The 23779-nt window shown below is 41.2% G+C and overlaps 1 protein-coding gene across 1 annotated transcript in view; it reads right to left on the bottom strand.

Moving 5' to 3' along the window:
- Window positions 1-11765: 11765 nt before the first annotated feature.
- LOC112105687 (hormonally up-regulated neu tumor-associated kinase) overlaps window positions 11766-23779 on the bottom strand; it is a 75657-nt gene continuing 63643 nt past the window's right edge. Inside the window, exons 8-10 of the mRNA XM_026652245.1 lie at window positions 23207-23290; window positions 15303-15480; window positions 11766-12610 (exon numbers count right to left, since the gene is read on the bottom strand). Coding sequence (XP_026508030.1) covers window positions 11943-12610; window positions 15303-15480; window positions 23207-23290 — 930 coding nt within the window. The 3' untranslated portion in view covers window positions 11766-11942. The remainder of the gene's footprint in view (window positions 12611-15302; window positions 15481-23206; window positions 23291-23779) is intronic.

Here is a 23779-nt window from a genome sequence, read left to right on the forward strand (position 1 = left end):
ATCACTTTCCTCTCCTCTAAGTGTTTCATAATTGATTCCTTGAGGACCTGCTCCATGATTTTTCCAGGGACTGAGGTGAGGCTGACTGGCCTGTAGTTCCCCGGATCCTCCTTCTTCCCTTTTTTAAAGATGGGCACTACATTAGCCTTGTTCCAGTCATCCGGGACCTCCCCCGATTGCCATGAGTTTTCAAAAATAATGGCTAATGGCTCTGCAATCTCATCCGCCAACTCCTTTAGCACCCTCGGATGCAGCGCATCCGGCCCCATGGACTTGTGCACGTCCAGTTTTTCTAAATAGTCCCGAACCACTTCTTTCTCCACAGAGGGCTGGTCACCTTCTCCCCATATTGCGCTGCCCAGTGCAGCGGTCTGGGAGCTGACCTTGTTTGTGAAGACAGAGGCAAAAAAATCATTGAGTACATTAGCTTTTTCCACATCCTCGGTCACTAGGTTGCCTCCCTCATTCAATAAGGGGCCCACACTTTCCTTGACTTTCTTCTTGTTGCTAACATACCTGAAGAAACCCTTCTTGTTACTCTTAACATCCCTTGCTAGCTGCAACTCCAAGTGTTATTTGGCCTTCCTGATTTCACTCCTGCATGCCTGAGCAATATTTTTATACTCCTCCCTGGTCATTTGTCCAATCTTCCACTTCTTGTAAGCTTCTTTTTTGCGTTTAAGATCAGCAAGGATTTCACTGTTTAGCCAAGCTGGTCGCCTGCCATATTTACTATTCTTTCTACACATCGGGATGGTTTGTTCCTGCAACCGCAATAAGGATTCTTTAAAATACAGCCAGCATAACTAGCCTTATACTATTGAAGACGCTGGGCCTCATTCAGCACATGGGTCTCATTTAATCCTTGGATAGTTTCCCCACTGTAGAAGAATTTCCCCCAGAGGCTCCACCATATCTACATAACAGCTTTGAATGTAAAGGGGCATGGTCAGAGCACTGCTGAGGTCTGGCTATGCTGAGCTCTGGTTGCTGTAAAGGCCCCTTGGGGCATATACAGCCAGGCACAAGTTAGAGCAGCTACAAGGCTTCTCTGACTTGTGTAGGGGCTGAATCAGTCACCGGGCAATCCCAGACTAAAGTAAATGTAAAGGAGGTGTAAAACTACCTTTGCCTCCCATCCCTTTGGGTCCTGTTCCAAGTTCAATGTGAGTCTAGTAATGAAATTGGCCCATTGGCTTTATTCGGCAATAGGCAGCAAACCTCAAAAGCTTTGATGGTTCAGAAGAGCACCCAAAATGTAGATGCTTATCCAAACTCTTAGAATCTTGTGTGTCTGAAATATGAGGCTGAGAAATCTCACATGATGCCCACCCCTTCATGATATTTGAACATTTCCTATACGTGCAGAGGCACAACATTAAAACCATCAACCAAACATTTTCAAATCTCAGAAGAGGTTAGGGTTGGATCTGGGTTGAAGAGCTGGGTCAGTTCTGATTTTATGTGAGTCCCTTCACCCAACCTTGGTTTCAGTCCTAATGTAGGTCACCTGCAAGCCTAAATATAAAGGAATAATATGATCAACAGTCTTGGTTTAAGAGAAACCCAGGAAAAGGATAGCAGCAGGGCTGCAGGTTAAGACGAAGATCAACTTTCTTTAACTCTGTTATCTACATTGTGACACATGCAAACATGTATGTTTTCCATTTCTATTTGGCTTGTGGCCACTTTGGCTCAGGTCCTCAAGGTATTAGGTGCCTAAATCAATGGAAGTCGGATGCCTAAATATCTTTGAGGTTCTGGGCCTTTATGCTTTCTTTATTATGGTTGTACTGGGGTGGCAAACAGAATTATGTTGCCCATCTGAATTATAAGAAAGAGAATGATTAAATTGGAATTTGGCCTAAATTCTGCACTGGTTTACACCCCATGCATGTCCATTGACTATCGTGGAGCTGAACAGTTTGTGAATCAGGGTGCAATTTGTTCCAGTATCTTTATAATGGGGATCCTTTTCCTGTGCTTAAAGTGGTCTGAAAAAGGTGGCATGGTCTATCATAAACTGGAGGCAGCAACTTTGGTAAGATAGTGCTTAAAGTGTGTCCCTGAGCAACCCAGCTTGATTTCTTTTCTAAGGGCACGTCTTCACTACCCGCCGATCCGGTGGGTAGCAATCGGTCTATCGGGGATCGACTTACCGCGTCTAGTGAAGACGCGATAAAATCGGTCCCTGATGGCTCTACCGTCGACTCTGGAAATCCACCACGGCAAGAGGCAGTAGCGGAGTCGACGGCGGCGTGGCAGCGGTCGACTTGCCGCTGTCCTCACAGCCAGGTAAGTCGACCTAAAATACGCCACTTCAGCTACGCTATTCATGTAGCTGAAGTTGCGTATCTTAGGTCGACCCCCCGCTGTAGTGTAGACCTAGCCTGAGTCCGCTTTCACTTTAAGCACTGTTTTTTTTCCACTGTCTAAACATCAAATCCTTTCCCTTGTGCACAGCCTACCTAAGTGAACATATTTTGCACAGGGGAACTCTGTCAGTGATGGAATTCCCAGTTGAAGTCATTCTGCAGCCTCTATTACAGCCTCAGAACTCCCGTAATTTTAATGGTACCTATACTCCCTAATCTCACACATGGAAGATTTTTAGTTGGTGGAACCTCATAATTTCTGCTCCACTGGCCACACCCTTATCCTGCCCTAAATCCACCGCCTTCCCCGCATATTACTATACTTTAAGCATCCAATGAAGCACAGCTCCATAGTAGACAAGGTATGTGAATCTCTTTGCACAAGCAGTCTCTGCATCCGAACTCCCCAGCACAGTGGCTCCACATAGCTTTGTTACCTTGAGAGCCATGTGCACCCAGGCAGGGTTGGGCAAGATTTGCCCCTAAGGCTGAACAATTGGTACTAAAATGAGCAATAATGACCCAATGAGAGAGCATTATCTGGAACGTAATGACTGGCTGGGAAAGTTCAATGCCCAAGACAAAGCAGAGAGATCTTAACCAAACCACTTCTTAACTGTCAAGAAAACCTCAAGTTGGAGGAGGCAAATCCCATATTATTTTCCTTTCTTCTATCTGTTGTTCTGACTCTGCTGCTATGGATGTGAAAGGTTTCTCTGTTAATGACACCAATCTTTTTCTACAAGTTAGTAGCCAGTACAGTAACCAGTGGGAAAGCAGAACTTGCATCTTCTGCTGGGTTTATAATATGCCTTAAGACGCATCCTGCTGTGCCTTTGATTTACGTAGCCACAACCAAGATATATGGACCTGTCCAGCAAAGCCTGTCATAGGATGGGTTAAAATTAGATTTTTCCACTTAGCACACAGAAAATAAGCCCAAACCAGACAGAGCTACTTCTCCCCTTGCTAATAAAGTCATCAACTAGCAGCGATTTCAGAGCAGCAGGTCATATCCTGATGCCATTTACACTCAGCAATAAATGAAAGGGTTTTTCCTTTCCCCTTGGATGCCTGCCTCTCTGGGAGGTGTTACTCGCTAACTTTTCTCTGCTGGCCTCCATTTCTCCCTTAGGCACTACTGATACTGTTAATGTGATGGGTGACGCTTGGTGAGTTACTGACAAGTATGCACGCCGTGCCATCTTAAAGTGTGGCTCTACTCTAGAAAGACTGTAAAAACAGCACCTTCTTACTCATCAGATCATCTCCTTTGTGTATTCAGAGTGCTGCCTTCAGGGACAATTAAATGTTTACTCCCATTGAACTTGCAGAGCTAACAGGTAAGAGTGAGAGTTAGCTGGAGTCTAATCCTTATCAATAAATCCATCATCAATAAAATTGGCCCTGCCATTGGAATTGTGCAGCCCATTGAAGTCAAGGAGGTTGCTGCATAGATGTAAGAGCTTGGACTGAGGGACCTTTATTACTGCTGCTAATGCATGAGGAGGAAAGAATTCAGTTGGGCTTTCAGATCTCAGGCTGAGTTTGCAAGGCTGGCTTTAGGGAAGTACTTGTAAACAGTGCAGAGTTCACATGGAAATTATTGAGATACATATATGAAACTTGCTTGCCACAATGCCAATTTTAGTCGCTGCACAGAGCACTAGAGTATAATTTGATATCCTCACCTCTGGGACCTACCACCACATAACAGAACAAAACCTGCAGCTCACAATTGGACCTTGCCTTCAGTCCAGCCCCAAGCCTGATCTCAAATGGCCCAGGAACCCTGCCTGCCTGAAGAACTAGCCCCACAGTCAGCTGAAAGCTAACACTAACCACGCACCTAACAATAGAAGAGACACCTATTCTTTCTTCCTTCTCTCATTGCCAAATGTAGTTGATAAAACTAACAGCTGGGTAAGTTAGAATGTCGGTTGCAACCCCATCAACATCATCGAAAAAAAAGGATTTAAAATAAAAGCTGGTTTTGTAACTTGTAATTTTGCTGAATGCCTAAGTTACTAAATAAGAAGGCTTACGTCATGCGTGTGGTTATTAAGAAGTTAAGCCTTAAACCGTAAGGAAAAAGCCTGAAGATTTTAGCAGTAGCCATGGGGTTCAAAGTAAAATCTAATTAATCCATAAATCACAGCAAATTGGAGGCTTCTACTGGGACAAGTGATTTAAGCAATTTACTGTTGGGGTGGCTGACTTCTCGCTATGGAAAGCACGCTGTGAGAAAGTACTTGTTTCACTTCTATGAAACTGTTTTGCACTATTGTTTTTCTAACTTGGTCTTTGGAATGTAGTAATTGGTAAACTGTGAGAGAGAAGCTGGGAGAGTTATGATGAAGGCCCTAATTAAAACATTAGCATGGAAGACTGTCCCATGTTCATTAAAATATTCTCTGGAGAAGTTTTTTCTATATAATCTTCATGGGACAGCTAGAATTCCAGTCTTCTATTTCATGGGCTTTTAAAGGGACACTGCACCTATTTTCTTCAAACTAATATATTGATCTGTCAAATGAAAAAAAACAAACAAACCTCTCAGTAGACTCTTTTTAACACCCATTGAAGTTGCTTGGGAGTCTTTCCATAGACTGCAGTTGGTATTGGATCAGACTCAGTAAGATCAAATCAGAAATGGATTTGAAAACCCATTTGATCTAGTCATTTGAAAAGTCATACTTCTCAAATGAGCAAAATCTCTTACGTAGTTTTCACTTAATTTTTTCCCACTACCCTGTCAGAGATGCCAAGAGAGAGGAAACTGTTTATCTTTAGGGTTGTCAATTAATCGCAGTTAATTCATGCGATTAACTAAAAAAAAATTAATCACGATTAAAAAAATTAATCACGATTAATCAGTTTTAATAGCACTGTTAAACAATAGAATACCAATTGAAATTTATTAAATATTTTGGATGTTTTTCTACATTTTCATATATATTGTATTCTGTGTTGTAATTGAAATCAAAGTGTATATTATTTTTGATTATAAATATTTGTGCTATAAAAATGATAAAATAAATAGTATTTTTCAATTCATCTCATACAAGTACTGTAGTGCAATCTTTGTCGTGAAAGTGCAACTTACAATTGTAGATTTTTTTGTTACATAACTGCACTCAAAACCAAAACAATGTAAAACTTCAGAACCTACAAATCCACTCAGTCCTACTTCTTGTTCAGTCAATCACTAAGACAAACAAGTTTGTTTACATTTACAGGAGATAATGCTACCCTCTTCTTATTTACAATGTCTCCAGAAAGTGAGAACAGGCATTTGCATGGCACTTTTGTAGCAGGCATTGCAAGGTATTTACATGCCAGATATGCTAAACATTCGTATGCCCCTTCATGCTTTGGCCACCATTCTAGAGGAAATGCTTCCATGGTGATGACGCTCATTACAAAAATAATCCATTAATTAAATTTGTTACTGAACTCCTTGGAGGAGAATTGTATGTCCCCTGCTGTTTTACCTGCATTCTGCCATATATTTCATATTATAGCAGTCTCGGATGATGACCCAGCACGTTCATTTTTAAAAACACTTTCACTGAAGATTTGACAAAACACAAAGAAGATACCAGTGTGAGATTTCTAAAGATATCTACAGCACTCAACCCAAGGTTTAAGAATCTGAAGTGCCTTCCAAAATCTGAGAGGGACGAGATGTGGAGCATGCTTTCAGAAGACTTAAAAGAGCAACACTCCAATACGGAAACTACTGAACCCGAACCACCAAAAAATAAAAACAACCTTCTGCTGGTGGCATCTGACTCAGATAATGAAAATGAACATGCGTCGGTCTGCACTGCTTTGGATTGTTATCGAGCAGAACCCATCATCAGCATGGACACATGTCCCCTGAATGGTGGTTGAAGCATGAAGGGACATATATATTTTTAGCGCATCTGGCATGTAAATATCTTGTGACACCGGCTACAACGGTGCCATGAGAACGCCTGTTCTCACTTTCAGGTGACACTGTAAACAAGAAGAAGGCAGTATTATCTCTTGCAAATGTAAACAAACTTGTTTGTCTGAACAATTGGCTGAACAAGAACTAGGACTGAGTGGACTTGCAGGCTCTGTTTTATTTTTGAATGCAGGTTTATTTTATACATAATTCTACATTTGTAACTCAACTTTCATGATAAAGAGATTGCACTACAGTACTTGTATTAGGTGAATTGAAAAATACTTTTTTTTTTTACAGTGCAAATACTTGTAATAAAAAATAAATATAAAGCGAGCACTGTACACTTTGTATTCTTTGTTGTAACTGAAATCAATATATCTGAAAATGTAGGAAACATCCAAAAATATTTAAATAAATGGTATTCTATTATTAGCAGCGCGATTAATCGCAATTAATTTTTTTAATCGTGCAATTAATTGCGATTAATTTTTGAATCGCTTGACAGCCCTATTTATCTTACATGTAAGTGTGGATTTCTGCATCATATAAAATATTACACACACACTCTCACACACAACCCCCTCTGTTAAAAGAACACTATTAAGGTTGAAAAGTCAAGCACTCAAAAGATAGGAAATGCCAGAATTAAGATCGCCTGTACAACCTCAGTCCCCTTGTTTGTATGTATTATGGTACAGTCTTTAATTACATGATCACATAGTATTTTTTCCACAGGACCCCTGCCTCATTCAGATTTTGATATTCAAATACAAATTTTGAAATATATTTCTTTATGAACTAAGTCTGCACAATCATTCTGGTACTGCTTAGGATCTTAACCTTATTTTTTTAAACAAGCTTTGCAGCTTACCTTTAATCAAGGCAGCTTTCCTTATTCCTTCTCTCTGGGGCATACCATTGCCAAAGCATTAGCAAGCCACAGCAGAGAAAGTCAAATTAATTCCAGGTCATATTTTGCATTCTATCCTTCTGTCCTTTGGAATTGTGTTATTTATAAATAATAGAATGCATAATATTAGAAGGTTATTTTGCTGCTAAATATTTAAAGAACTCCAAGTGATCTAACCTATCTCCCCCACACCACGAGTCTGCAAGTCATTATAGTGAAAGACAATTGTGTGTAATGAAAACATGTTCATGGAAAGATGTGCAAACGATAACCCATTTGTCTTTCAAATCAAATGCTTAAGAAGCTCTGTTGCAGAAAAACTGCTACAAATAATACACTCATTTACTGCTGAGGGAGCACGTTTCTCTAATTGAAAAGAGATATTAAATAAACCATCTCCCAGTATTCCTCTGAATTATCCTTATTGAGCCTTCAGTCTGAGAGAAGGAAAACAAACAGTATAAGCAAGGGGGACTTACAGACCATAGGAGTCACAAGTGCTTTATGAATTTGCCACACATTGTTATATTTCTGCATACCAAATGATTTATATATTTTATTCCAAAGAACTATGATAACTGTTTAGTAGGAAAAACAGGTGTCTGCAGTGAACTCAGTAGTTTCATTGTGCTCTGGAGTTGGGATGGGGGGAAGGAAAACTGACCCGATGAGGAAACTAAGTATTAAAGAAAATGAGCAGCCAGACAGTCAAATTCACCACAGCTGTAAGCAGGAGCAACTCACTTGAAATCAATGGAGTTGTGCCCATTTCCTGATGAGTTTGGCCAGAAATAAGTAAGGAGTTGATTTGCTCCTGCGTCAAGAGCTCCACTCAGCACAGGAAATGGAGGGAGGGAGGGGGTTGGGGGAGGTTGTCTGTGTCAAGGAGCTAGTTACAGCTCCCTGATGCTAAGTCACAGCTCCTGCCCCAATGCCAGGAAGCAGCAATAAGATGTGCCACTGTCATAAGGTCTTTAATGGCCTCCATGCTAAGTGATGGCCTAACATTGTGGAACTATGCTCTGCCCTACCCGGGCCTCACCCTTTCCCTCCACAAAAAGGCTCCCGTTACCAGCCATAGGTGCAGACCCAGCTGTCTGTTGGGAATTTGAAGGCAGATTACCTTAGTGGTGCACAGGGGCCATAACCTCTGGCCCACAGATTGCCATCATTTTTTTAATTTGCATTATGCCATGTTATGTCAAGGATAAAGTCTGGAACATCAAGTGTGGAAGTATGGAGGCAATGTTGGCTTTAATAGCAGCATTTCCTTTAGCACTCATGTTCCCTGGTATTTTAGAATTCATTCCTGGGAGAAAGTGAAGACCAAGTCCCTTAGAACAGATGCTAAACAGCCTTCTCTGCCTTGCTGAATACATCTGACATTTATTGTTATAGATCAGGCAAATCTGGACAAAGTCACCGTACTGTATATTTTCAGCTATGGTGCAAGTTCATTATGGACTTGATGAAAAGCCCTTTGAAATCAATGGAAAATTTTCAACTGATTTCAAAGGGCTTTGGATCAGGCCCTACGACAAAAAAAATGTTATGGGAATAACAACCAAAAAATATTCTGAATGAAATACTAAGTTTGACAGCCAGGCTGTAGGGACCAATCCAGCAAAGCGTTAAACTTACGCTAACTTTAAGTATGTGAGTAGTCCCACTGACTTACCATCAGTTACTCCATGCTCACAGTAGATGCTGATCCAGCAAAGAATGCTTAAGTTTAAATCAACAAGACTACCTATGTCATTCAAGTTAAGCATGTGCTTAATTTGCTTCTTAGTTGAATCAGGGCCTATATGCACCAGTCAACTGCTGGATTTAAAGCAAAAGCCTTTGATGGGTGAAGTTAATGTAAGTGATAATCATCTAGATACCTTCATGTTTTGTGTAGTGTAGACATTTGCAATGTAAACATTTAGGTGCATATGCTGGTGGGTGGCCTGGCACACAAAATCAGCATTCCATTGAGATCTCATTTAAAAAGCACATATATTTAATAATGATAGCAAATACATTCTTTTCTAAAGAATGAGAAAATGGATCAGTTGTTTTTCTCCTGGAATTTACACTACTATAGTTCTGTAACTTTCTTCTGTGGTCACTGCAGACTGATGGTAAATATCTGCTGGCTAAGTTGGATACATATTTAAGCTTACCAATGTAATACTCATATATTCTATATAAATATAATAAAATAATAAAAGATTTAACATTTGTTTTCATTCTGTTACTTACATATATTTACTGTGAGTTCACAAAAATACACTTCTCTTTCCTGTCTCCCCCAATCTTCTATTGGGTTCCAAAGAAACCTGAGTTTATAGTTCAAGTTAGTATTTGCAACATATTTAGGTACACAATTCTGAAGCATGCAAAGGATTCTTCTCATTACGCTGGACTTGAACGCAAGCATTTTCATGTTCTTAGTGTATGTTTTTTTTTTTTTTTTAAAAAGATACCTGATGGTTTACACAAATGGCAGCAGTAAAATGGACACAGGATGCACAGGTGCTTGATGCAAATAAAATAGGACACTTTGAAACCCAAAAATGTGTAAAAATGCTTTTAGTTATTTTTAAAAATACCATTTGAACTATCTGGGAGACATTATATATCTATATATTTTCTAGTGCTGGTCTGACAGCCCCAGAGACTTGACCCCTCTGTACATCAAACAGAACAAGGCTCCCTATACTGACCTACCACATAACTTTAGCTGTGACCTGAATGGCTCATCTCCAGGGGTAAGAAGGTATTTCTTCCTCCATGCCCATTCAGGTCCTGATCCTCTGTTGGCATTGCCAACAATGGTTCCCACTGTGGGGGTTACTTGAGGGAGAGGGCTATCTCTCTCATCAGTAGCTGGACTAACCATTACCTCATGTCACATAGGCCAACAAGCAGGGGTAATAACTTAGAGGCAGTGTGGCCTAGAAAACAGGGTCCAGGGTTGGGTGTCAGGTCATCAGATTTCTACTCATGGCTGTCGCTGACCTACTGTGTGACCATGGGCAAGTCCCTTCACCTCTCTGTGCTCCTATTTCCCCTCCCGCCCTTTGTCTTTTCAATTTAGACCAAAAGCTCTTCAGAGCAGGTAATGTCTCTTACTATGCTTTTGCACAGAATCTGACACCGTGAGGCCCCAGAGTCACCTGGGACCTCTAGTGCTACCGTAATACAAATAATAATTATGGCCAAGAAGATATGGGTTGGATTCAAAATGATGATCTTGAGATGAAGGTCCCCATATTTCATTACCAATCCCGTGAGCCAATTTTTTTTGCTATTTTTTCTGCTTTGTCTTTTAAAAAAGCATTAAAACCTATTGACTATATGTGGAGGGGTTGGGGGAAGGAGAAGCACATACATAATTGGTGGTTACCTGCCACTGACCCGGGTTAGTGATAAAGTTATCAAACAGTCCAGTACACACAACTCATATGCAAGCACAGTACAGACAAACCACAAAATAGTCTTTGGTTAAACTGTCTAAGTTTTATAGCAAATGGTTTGCAAAAAAATTAACCAAAAATGTTACCCCCTTTATTCAGATGTATTGTTTACTTAGAAAAAGAATGCCAGTGTGCAGAGTATGTTGCCTGTTAGGAAAGTTAATCTTCACAGCTCAGAATACTACTAAATTTTTGGTACCCACTGCATTACCATTCTTGCAGTCTGAAATGGCACTGGTGTGTCCTTTTAATGCTTTTACATTTACTGCAGTCTCTCAGAGAAGCCTTCATGTACGGTCATGTATGCTATTTTGCTAAAACAGAGGTTAATGCAATTCTCCCATTACGTCTTCCATAGAATTAGTACAAATACAAAAGTCAGAGGTGACTGGATTGTTTAAATGACCAAGTTGCAGTTTTGACTATTGTTTTAATCATCCACTTGCAGACCTGTCTTATGAGTCGAGCAGGAAAATGTCAATTTGACCAAACTAGTTTTAAAACAATGTTTCTTTTCCGTAACATCTCCTATAAAATGAACATTTTCTTTAAGAAAAAAAAAAAGATTCAACTATTATCTAGTTTGTAAGATTAACAGTAAAATCTGCTTTGACAATCAAAGCCTTCACTTGCTCTGAATGTCTAGAACTCATGCTGTTATCCAAGTTCCCACTGATCTGCTTTTCCTTCTTGATGGAGCCTGTTCTTGAATTAGAAGTGTAGCTCTTGGTCTCAGCAATACAATCTCTAGTGTTTTCCTTCTTCTTCAGCCACATGAACAATACTTGTGTCAGTACGATACGAGACCAACTGTAGTCTCAATCACAGTTTCTAGCTGGGACCAGCAGTCATGACAGCAGAAAGCCAAGGGCAAGTTTATTAATGCAGGTAACACTGGTGAATCAAGCTGTTATGCTTGCTCTTCTTTTGAGGCTAAAAATCTTAATGTAATACTAGAGTATAGCATCTCCTTATGCAGATTTTCAGTAGATCTTTTAAGACACATTTCACTGTAGAGTCAAACCAAATGAATGTCACCTTTGCTAAATTTTCTTAACAGCATAAGTGAGGCCCTCTTCTTTCAATTTCAATAACTAGAACCCATCAGAACATTACAAGCAGACCTTTGATTTGCCAGGCTGGCTGCTATAATATATTATATAGGGAGACCAACATGCCTGCAGTTTTCTCTTCTTCTATAACATTTGAAGCCCTAGAAAGCAGCACTGCAAATCCCGGCTTTCAAAAGTGTCAGATTAACACTGGCCGTTCACAGCATCTGGTGCATTAAATGAAATCTGTGCTGGATTCAATTGCTGCAACTGAGGCATTCTTGCTTCCAGCGACTTGTCAGTGGTTGACTGCATGGTCTGATTCCTTTTCCGTAACATCTGTCCAATCCCCATCATGGGGAATCTGCCTCTGCTTTTAACACAGTTAGGGCTCCCCAAAGGATTGGAGAGATTATTTGAAGCTGGCTGAGTGGGAGACATGACTTCTTCTCTCAAAGGACTTGTCTTTTCTTCAAATGTGAAAGAGACTTGAGTCCCATGAACTGGAGTTTTGGCAGGAGATGCGCTTCCAGGCTGAAGAAGTGGAGACAGTGTCCTTTCACTTGAGCTTTTATAACCAAAATTCACTGGTGAACTTAAAATTCTATACTGGTGAGAGGGGGAAATCTGGTCTATTTGGTCCTCTCTATCAACAGATTCAAAAGAATGCACAATATTTAGGATCAAAGGAGCATCCTTTGTCTGACTTCTGATGCTTGCAGACTCTTGCTGAGGAGACTCTTGCCTCTTAAGGAGTCTAGGTGTCCTTGGAAGAGGTGGCTGGATTTCAAGATATTCCAGAGAACAGGAAGTGACACAACCGGTCTTGGTTGCCATGGGTTCGTGGTAAGGGCTTAAACCACCGGTAGAATCTACAGAACAAAAGGAAAAGAAATCAGAAAAGTGAATGACATTCTCTAAGGCCTTGGCTACACTGGCAATTCACAGCGCTGCACTTGCTGCGCTCAGGGGTGTGAAAAAACACCCCCCCGAGCGCAGCGAGCGCAGCGCTGTAAAGCGCCAGTGTAATCAGTGCCTGCAGCGCTGCACGCTCGCTCGCAGCGCTGCAAGCTATTCCCCTCGGAGAGGTGGACTACACTCGCAATCCGCAAGTGTAGCCAAGGCCTAATACTTGCTCTGGCCTAGGGCAGAGGGCGTTTGACCTCACATTCCACAGAAGTTTTAGCCGGCAGGATGGATGCAGCATAAAAAACAAATGGCCCTGCGGCGTATACTCAGTGCAGTGATCAAGGAGCTAATCAGGGCCGCCCAGAGGATTCAGGGGGCCTGAGGCAAAGCGGGGGAGCTGCGGCGCTTGTACTCACCCGGCGGCGGTCTGGGTCTGCGGCGGCATTTCGGTGGTGGGGGGCCCTTCAATCCCTCTGCGTCTTCGGCAGCACTGAAGGACCCGCTGCCGAAATGCCTCTGAAGACCTGGACCGCTGCCGGGCCAGGGCTCGCAGGGCCCCTGTGGGGCCCGGGGCAAATTGCCCCACTTGCCCCCCCCCCGCCTCCCCGGGTGGCCCTGGAGCTAATGCTCTGATTTTTATTTTGTACTTACATGGTTGTTCTGTGGGTTTGTTACCTGCCAGTGATCTCAGTAGCAGGACAAGTGCATTGACTCAGTAAGAAGAGGGCTTGAAATAAGCAACAACATGCTGATGTGTTAATAGTTTGAATTAATCACGAACTTTTGAGCAAAATCTAGGAAATATGATATTTCCTTTTTATTTATTTTTTAATCTTATTAGAGCATTGCATGATTCTTAGCAGGAACTAAACACTTTACCCATTGACTGCCTAGAGATACATGTAATAATAATAAGGTTAACCCTGAAGTATTTACTCCCATTGGACAAAATCTGTCCTCAGTTTCACAGGTCTATATATAGAATAACTGCATTCCAGATTTACACAGTTATAGCTGGAAGCAGAATTTCATTTGTTGACTTCAGAGGGAATTTTGCCTGAGAACGGACTGAATTCAAACGGAACAAGGTTTTCATGATCTGACCCAATAATAAAATAACAGTGCAACCAGGAGATCTCCTGGGTTTTTACTGAATGTTTGCATCTACCTACACTGAATTGATTGTAACTAGAACCATTGTGTTTGTGAAAATCAATCCACAGAGACTCTTTAGCTGGATTCCCCTTGATTTAGAGAGAGGACTGGGATCCCATAGCTTTAAAGTATCCTTAGTCTGAAATAGCTCAGGTCTGCTGATCTTCAGGGCACACTGCAAAGCTTATTATCTATTTCCTTGGAAAGCTAGGAAGGGAGGCGTGTGGGCAAGGGGCTGAGATCTGTGGGTGGGTGGTGAATGTTCATTACTTGGGTTGACTTTCATCTGGGACACACTGATAGGGTTTTGTCTGATTGATCTGCTTTCTGAAGCAGGTCAAAAGTTTTTGTCAAAATCTTTGTCTGGTGAGTGGAAAATTTTCATTCTAGTTTTAGTTTCAGAAAAAGGGAGAAAGGAAAAAAAGAAAACAAATGGAAAAAATCATTTTATTTGCAAAAAATTCTATTAAAAATTTCAACAAAATTAAAATTTGCCATTACTTTTGAACATTTTCATGGAAAATATGTACCATTTCTGACCAGCCCAATGGATTACTGTTACCTTATGGCAGATAATGCCATGGCCTGATAATGTCCTTTATTGGACTCTTATTTTTTTTAACGAAAGTTAAATAATCAAATGAATAAAATGTCAGATTATTGGAAAGCATGTGATAAACACAGGTTTAAATGTATGTGTGTTTCCACAAACATCTAGGTCTAACCTCTCCCAAACACATTATTCACTCCCTTCTCTCACTGCCGCTCCCCCACAGTACTTGCTCCACATACACACTATCCCATTTTCCTTATTGAATGTTCTTCTCTTCAATTCCTTTGTCTTGTCACACCCTGCGGTGCTCCCTCCCATCTATTCTCTCTCCCGGCTTGCCTCCCCTCCAGCATGATTAACACTTTTTCTGACCTCTCTCCCTATTCTTACATATTTTGCTTTCTCCCTTTGTTTTTGTTGTCAGGGTTTATTGTGGTTTGGGTTTTCCCTCCCCTTCCCTTTTGGCTGGCTGTTTTCCTTCCTTCATCACCCAATCATTCCCCTCTGTTTTCTCCAGCTGCTCTTGGTTACCAAAACTCTCCTCCTCTGGCTCAGTGGTTGCTTTCCTTGCTTCCTTTTACTCCACTCCTACTGCATTCCATGGGCAGCAGAAAGAAATGTCTTTGTCAGGTTCACCCATCTGCTGACCAAACCAGCCGGGTGCTGGGGAGGGTGCTGTTGCTTTTAAAGTGCTGGTATAAAATAAAGGTGATTTTGCACGCATTTATGTGTGTAGGGGAAGGAAGACTTCAAACAAAGCCATGGCAACTCTATCACAAGGCAAATCAGAAGAGACAAAACCAAGAGTTCATGATTATCCAAAATTGTCATTGTGTCTTTCGGGAATTGTGTTTAAAGCATGATTTTTCTGTTCAATCCTCTCTTATTTACAACTTCCTTCTACGTGTGGTAGATAGCACACACACACACACGACTCTTTTACTAACCTTTCTCAGGAACACCAGTCTTGGTGATTTTTCTCTCTTTCAGCAGTGCCTTGGGGTTCTGTATCTGTGCGATAAGGCAGGAGGGCTGTCTGTAAGAAGGTGAATTTTTCTCTATTTTCTTTGGGATTGGGCGGTGGAGAAGCTCCCCTTTCTTTTCTTGTTCTTTTTGCTTTTTGTCCTTTAAGTTATAAAACAAACAAAAATAGTTTGGTTTATTTTAGAAAGTTTACATGCCCTAAGAAAAAAAACGAAATAAAAACACCGCTTATCTAGCTGAATTCAAAGATTTAACGGGAATGCATCTGACTACTCAAAATAACTAAATCTTCCGTGTAACATTTTCTTCTGATCTGTTAAACATGATTTCATGGCTCTCATCTATGTTGAAAACTCATGCAGTGTGAAAATTGTTTTCAGAACCTCAAACAAAAGAAAAGCTCTTTCTTCAGTGGCCACTCAATCCTAGGAGAGCTTGCTGAAGTAAGAACATGCAAGATTTGTGCTCTTTCACATCTGAAATTTGCCTCCAAATTTAAACATTAAAAAAAGACCTTTGATTTCTGCTTATTGTATTTCCTCTGACATTTTAAAAGGTGAGCTATGAAGCTTTAAAGAAGTTTAAACTCCCAAGTCATTTACAGTCTGTCTGGGCCCAGACCTGAAGAATATGGACCTGATCCTGCAGATTCAGGGCCTGATACTCCACTGTCTTGCATCCTGCATAGCCACATACACCTGTGAAAAATGAGTCCAACAGGATGTAAAACACTGCAATTAAAATTTGGTAACATTTTAAAGCTGTTATGGAAAGGTGTCTACACAAGATGAACGAGAGTCGAGAATTAAGCCCGTAGGCTCCAATCCTGCAATGAACTCTGTGTGTCTGACTGGCACTCACTGCATGATTGGGGGTTTGCCCTTTAAACAAACAGATCCATACATCTTAAAACAAATGATTTTATATCAACTGACAGTGGGGGGTGGGAAGCACATACTGAGCTTTAGGACTCAGAAGGTAAGTAAAAACACCCTAATTTTCAAAATTAGGTTTTAAAATTGAAATGACTTAGCATTTTTTTTAACACAAGGGGCTTGATTCTGCAAGGCACAGAGCACCTCCACTCCCTTGATTTTAGTGGAAGCTGCAGATTCTATTTTACTTTGGAAAATCAGGCTCCAGATTTGCAATTCACATTTAGATTGAGTTGCTAGACTAAAAGAATCTTACACTTTTCCTAGAAAGACTTTGCCAGGTCCAGTTTTGGACCTGTGTGTTCTTTTTTGGGGGGATGGGAGGGGGGCAGGCGTGGAGGGGGCTGAAAAAAAAGTCATGTGTTGTTTTTAAAGCAACCCTCTTCGTGCTGCTATAAACTCTCTGTTTAGCCAGGTTTTTGTTATATTCGGAAAAGCCTGTGAAACTACAAGTCTTTTTTTAAACAAATGCTTCAGAGCTCTTTCCCCATTAAGTCTTTACATATATGTTTTGATGGATAAAATATTAACTAAAAGAGGCCCATTTTAAGATTTTGTTATAAAAAAAATCAATGGTATCAGCTGAGCACTCATTTCATTGCCATCCCTACAGTAACAAATCAGTACACACATTTAACAGAGGAAAACCAGTTCGGATGAAGAAGCAGAAGTTAGTTTCAAATCTTCTAGGGGCTATTACAACAAAGAACGTTGAGACCAACACATTAGGAAACACATTAGGAAAATAGGTGGGCAAAGTCCATTTTAATCATTCCAATGGCTCAGCTACTTCATTGTTGCCATCCATGGACCATGAAAAGGAGCTCTCAAATTTTTCCCCATGCTCGCTGCCCTTTGAACTTTGGAAGGTTAAATACTCCTGAGGAAGGGCATCAGTGACTCACAGAAGAACAGCACTCTTTAGGCTTTATGACCTATTACAAAAGCTGTAAAGGAGACGTTTTTAGGGCTGGAGAAGAGATCTCCCTTAGAATCTAAAGCATCTCTGGAAATCTCTACTGAGCAACAAAACCTCTTTCACACAGGCTGTGGACTATGTGCAAACGATCAGATTAACTCCTACATGGACAATCCATTGAATGTGGTTTTAGCTGCACATCTCTCATTTGGTCTATTCTGCCAATTCTTTGAAGCAGATACACCCGGCCTTCTTGCATGTCTGCAAAATACCATGCACACACATGGCACTATATAAATAATAGATCATAAAAATAAAGTCAATGGGAGTTGTGCCGTTAATTCCCTGCACATCACGTTGAATAGTTACATGAGGCTCTGCAACTATGATGCCAAGCCCAGCAGAAACTGGGGTTCTTTCAGAAGCATTTTTTTAAAGGTACTTGTGAGGAGAGGACCAGATGGTGAAATATCAACACAAAAAGGCCATCAAGACTCTCAACAGCTATTTGGTATTTTGAGGGAAGGATTTGCATTTTGGTTGATACAGCCTCAGCGAGAACATTTCAATACGGCAATTATTTTTAGTCTAGTGGTACAACAGACAGAGCTAAACCAGAACTCTGCCCTACTCTGAAATATGTTCCAAGTGACCCTGACATTATATTACGTTTATGCTGCTGTAACATTTTCATGGAGCAGTAACACAGCTGTCTTGTACAGATTCAAGTACCCATGTGAAAAGGAAATCCACACATCCTGTGTTATCAGTGAGTTACTTCACCCTGGCTACATGCTGGAAATAGTCTTTTAATTATTTTTAAAATTTATTAGGACTATTTCCTCTAAAAAGAAAAAGAAAAAACCTGAGTCCCAAGGTGCCAAATGCCATTATATTTTGAAAAGGAAAGGAAGATTTTCTTCAGAGGAGCTATAAATGTTCAGCCTTCAACATACTGTATACATCCAGCTCACACAATGAAAGAGCTGTACCAGTATACTTGGGAATATTTGGCATTACCTCATTCTATGCTATTTCCTGTCCTGACCTCAACCCCAAAATCTCCGCTAATCCCAGCAATAGATTTAAAAAGAAGATAACTGGTGTTTATATTGGCTTTGTCTATTGTTATGATAGGACCACAACACTATCTCCCTGTGCTAGAATTCCTACAGCTCCCTCCAAACCTGAATCTGACTGCGGCAGCTACTTTGCATGGGGAGCATCACAACCATTCCAGCCTCCATGGATCCTGAACATGGGGCACCCTTACTTTAGCACTACTGTTCCCAATACCCTGAGTCCTTCCAACACCCCTTCTTGCTTGCCTACACACCTCTGCTAAATATAAATATGAAACAAGCCTTTAAAATACCCTATGCGGGTAGGGAATCTGTATCTTGGAACTCTTTGCACACCAGTTCACAGCACTCATAGCGACACCACTGCAGAGCTTGCTGCTAACTTCCCCCTCCAATGAGCCCTATGGGAAAGGGGGCTTGCCATGCTAACAGCTACAGCCCTATTGCAATACTTCCTCACTAGCAATATTGGGAACTACGAGCCACAACCACTCTGGCCACAGTCACTTGCATTTGCATTTTTTACATTGCTGCTAAAATGATGTGGAAGAATTTCAGCCAGGTGCTGCAGAACCTTAGGAGACGTCTGTATGGCATCTCCATGGCAACACAGCTACATCATTTATCTAGGGACTAGTGCTCCCATGTTTCTCTTTGGCGCTGAAAGGCAGACTGAGAGGGATGCTCATACTTGCAGCAGTGGTGGAAGAACACAGTCAAATTGGGAGATCCCGAATAGCCTAATAAGGATTAGTTTGTAAGTAAACCTTTCCTTCTTGAGTGAATAAGGGGACGGACACTGGATATTTCCCAAAGAATCTGAAAAGACACCCAAATGATGTCTCCATCACAAAGCATTTGTTAAGAGTCCTTATAGAAACAGGTTTAGTTATAAGCTAGTGATTATTTTTAATTTAGTTTAAGAAGGGAGAGAAGAAGGCTTTCATGTCCACCTTCAAAACAATATCATAGGGCTTGCCCACAAACAAAAGCTGTACTGTTTTAACTATCCTGGTATTGTAAATGCGATACAGCCCACCTAGTGTGGACACAGCTATACTGGTATAGAGGCGTATATAGTTATTCCTATGTGGGAAGGTGAAGAAGCTATAGCAGTATAACTGCATCCACACTACTGGCTGTACCAGTATAGCTATTCCAGTTAAAAAAAAAAATCATGCACTTAACCAAAATAGTTATACTGATATACATCAAAATCTGTCTGCAGACCAGACTTCAGAGGAATAAGCAGCGACCCCTTAGCCATGAGAACGTATACTGCCAAAATATGCAATCATGGTAGCAATGTCATTAGTTCTTAATTTTTCTTATAGAAGTCATACATCAATTCTCTGGTTGCAATTGGCTTTTAGGGCTGCAGAAGCAAATGTACTTCCATTTAAAAAGTAACACCAAAACAATCTGTGTGTTTCTATCATTGCACTTGTGACAAAGTTCCTCCTCTATCTTGGTGGGTCCTGTGCTTATTGGCGGATTTTCTTGCCTCAGAGATTCACCATGTGGGTTGGGGAACAGCCCAGAGCCCTTCCCCTCTGGAAGAACCCACAGTCCAGGTCAATTGGGAGGTTTGGGGGGAACCCAGGCCCGCCCTCTACTCTGGGTTCCAGCCCAGGGCCCTGTGGACTGCAGCTGTCTACAGTGCCTCCTGTAACAGCTGCATGACAGCTACAACTCCCTGGGCTACTTCCCCATGGCCTCCTCCAAACAACTTCCTTATTCTCACCACAGGACCTTCCTCCTGGTGTCTGATAACGCTTGTGCTCCTCAGTCCTCCAGCAGCACACCCTCTCACTCTCAGCTCCTTGCACCTCTTGCTCCCAGCTCCTCACACTCCCACCACAAACTGAAGTGAGCTCCTCTTTAAAACCCAGGTGCCCTGATTAGCCTGCCTTAATTGATTCTAGCAGGTTCCTGATTAGTCTAGTGCAGCCCCTGCTTTGGTCACTCAGGGAACAGAAAACTACTCATCCAGTGACCAGTATATTTGCCCTCTACCAGACTCCTGTACCCCACTGGTCTGGGTCTGTCACACACTATTTGCCAAATACGTTTTATTTCACTTGTGTAGAAATACAAGTGTATGTTCTTATACAATACATTATTATACATATACATACACACAATACACACATGTAAACAATAAGCTAACAGCTAAATTCACATCTCAGAAATTGATTCTAGCAGGTTCCTGATTACTCTAGTGCAGCCCCTGCTCTGGTCACTCAGGGAACAGAAGACTATTCATCCAGTGACCAGTATATTTGCCCTCTACCAGACTCCTGTACCCCACTGGTCTGGGTCTGTCACACACTATTTGCCAAATACGTTTTATTTCTCTTGTGTAGAAATACAAGTATATGTTCTTATACAATACATTATTATACATATACATACACACAATACACACATGTAAACAATAAGCTAACAGCTAAATTCACATCTCAGAAACACATAAGTGGCTCCCAGTGATTGTACGGGGAACCCAGGTGTATACAGGGAAGAATTTGGTTTTAAAGAGCCCTCAGGCATATCTTGAAATATATTTGATCAATCTATCCACAGCTGATATGTTTTAAATAATGTATGTGCTCTTTATATAAATAAAATGCAGCACGTGCTTTGCCCTGATACTTCCATCTGGCTTGCAATTCAACTTGTCTATTAAATTGGTAAATGCATTTTTTTAAAAACAAACAAAACCAGACACAATATAAATGTGCCCATATAATTTTGGGTTTGGAAACCATTTTTAATAATACAGTGACTACCACCATTATAACTCTGAAAATCAGATTTAGAAAGAGGTAATATTTTGGGAATACTGTCATTTATCTTATGGTTGTTAGATGAAACCTGCATAATGCTTGCATCACTGTAATTCCTCCCTTCGGCAAACAAAGGAAAGGAAAAGGGAATCCTAAAATCAAAGGGGCCCTGATATCTGGAGTGGATTCCTTTAAAACCCCGGCAAAAAGGATGGAGACAGGCAACACCTTCTATCTAATGAATGGAAAAGTATCTTTGTGACCACTGAGAGGGAACCATTGAGTATAGGCACTCCCCATCAGTCAGCATCCTAATTTACATGACCCATGTCTTCTATCTCCAGACTGAACAGTACTAGCAGATTGCAGAACACAATAACACCAGAGTGGCTTTTACCAATAGTGTTTTTTTATGCTCCTAGGTCGAGGATGAAGCACAGTTCTTGAGGGCAGAGAACATTTGTACAGTGCCTAGCACAGTGATGTGACTCAGGATTCTAGGCACTACAGTAATACAAACAATAAATAATCATCAAAGCCAGTGGTGTGCAATGATAGGCCCAGAGAGGCATTTCTTACACAGAGCTCTCACTGAAATCTGGATAGTAGGATTGGGCATATAACAGGCTAGCAGTGTTTCTGTGAAACCAGGACTGGCCTGAGGGGCAGGTGATCAGGGCAGCCAATATCCAGGAGTGCCAAATCCCCATTTGTTGTCTTTTTCCTTTTGCTTGTTTTTTTTTTGGCGGGGGTGGAGAGGGGTGTGCAGAATGAAGTGATGAACACCACAGTTTTCTACCCTGGGCAACCAAACACGTAGGGCCGGCCCTGCCTGAAACACTTCTCCTAAATGTTAATTAAACATTGATGCAAAACCAAATATGTTGTGGGTTTGGGATGACATTTTTTGGCTTTTGCTTGCCTAAAACTGCAAGTTTTCTCATTTTTTTTTAAATCAAGTCTTGAAAAACTTGAAGAAAAAAAATCTTCACCAAAATTTTTCATAGAGAAAAATACCCATTTTTCAAACAGCTCTGCTCACAGCCTGTCAATGAAACTGGGCTGAATGCTGTCTAATTTTTGAGTTACATTGCTCAAATGCAGTGAAGGCTGTCAACTGGGGCAAGTTACTTAAGTCCTTGGTTCTTTGGCTTCCTATTTGTACAATGGGGATGATAATACTCCTACATCCCAGAGAGCTCTATTCTTCCTCAGCAAGATACATGCAACACCGATCGCCTTCAATGGGAGCTACTTGTATCTTGGAGTGGGAGACTAGCCCTCATAAATATTGTGAGGCTTAATTTATAAATTCTTGTGAAGTGCTTGCAGGGCCGGCTCCAGGGTTTTTGCTGCCCCAAGCAGACAAACAAAAAAATCAAACAAACAAAAAAAAAAAGCCGCGATCATGATCGCGATCTGCGGCGGCAATTCGGCGGGAGGTCCTTCGCTCGGAGCAGGAGTGAGGGACCGTCCGCCGAATTGCCGCCGAACAGCTGGACGTGCCACCCCTCTCCGAAGTGGCCGCCCCAAGCACCTGCTTGGTAAGTTGGTGCCTGGAGCTGGCCCTGAGTGCTTGGATAGAATCAGCTAGAAGATGTTGTAGAGGAGCTAAGGTGTTTTTTTTATATCCCTAAGAAAATTTCATACAGCCCCATGCAGTCTGTATTACAGCAGAATATATCTGAGGAGGAACACAATAGCTTTAGTGACTAGCAGTTATTATGAACTCATCAGTGTTGGGAATGTTCTCAAAGTCAAATTGAGGGGTTCAGAATACCTGAATGGACAAGTGGAATTTGCTGTCTAGAACATTCACATCCCTAACTTATATTCTTCACTGTCACCGAGATTCACATTTAGGCTTACATGTTGGGGGTATTATTCTGACCTTTCTGTCCATTTGTTCTGTGCAAGCAGATCAGTCACTTCTTTTTTAATGAAGATGCCCAAACCTCCCTGCCAATTCTTTTGAAATGAGTCGTTTGATAACTTTCTCTCTTGTAAGCAAGTTTCCCTATTTCTCTGGGCTTGGAATTATTTCTGTTTTCCCCGCAGAGTCAGAAACCCATCAATTTTATTCACAATCAGTGGGAAATTCTTAAATTCAGTCCGGTATCAAAGTGTCATCATAAAAAGCTCTACCTCATAGGCATCTTGGTTCACCTTGTATTTTTCTATCTGGTATAGCTGGTTCCTGTAGCAAACATTATCATGGACATCTGACTTCTGTTGAAGAGGGAAAAAAATAATGTGAGATAATTAGAGTCAACGAAACTGATAAACTACAACCTGCTTGGCCAAATTCACTGTGGCTTTCAACGGAGTTGCACCGGCTTATGGCAATGATGGATTTGGCCCATTATATTTAAATATCATTCATGCTGATCTGCAAATGGCCAGCGAGACATCATTATGAAAACATCTGAATGGCCTTTCTAATATAACTATGCTCTGAGGAGGAGTGAAGAATCCATGGCCATTCATCAGACATGGAATCCCTCTGAGATAAAACAGAAACTAATAAGCTGAAAGGAAAATCCCATAAAACCCTGAACCTTATAAGCAGCCTTGTAGATGCTTACAGCTTCCTCACTATTTACATCTCAGACCCAGATTGTGCCTCGCTATGCACAGATGCCAAGGGAAGACAGAGTACAAGGCGTCTTGGCCCCTTGCAGGCCCCATACACTTGTGCAGGGGCAGGGCCGGCTCTAG

The sequence above is a fragment of the Terrapene carolina genome, unplaced genomic scaffold (assembly GCF_002925995.2).
Source record: "Terrapene carolina triunguis isolate 2854851 unplaced genomic scaffold, T_m_triunguis-2.0 Scaffold31, whole genome shotgun sequence".
Classification (NCBI taxonomy): domain Eukaryota; kingdom Metazoa; phylum Chordata; order Testudines; family Emydidae; genus Terrapene; species Terrapene triunguis.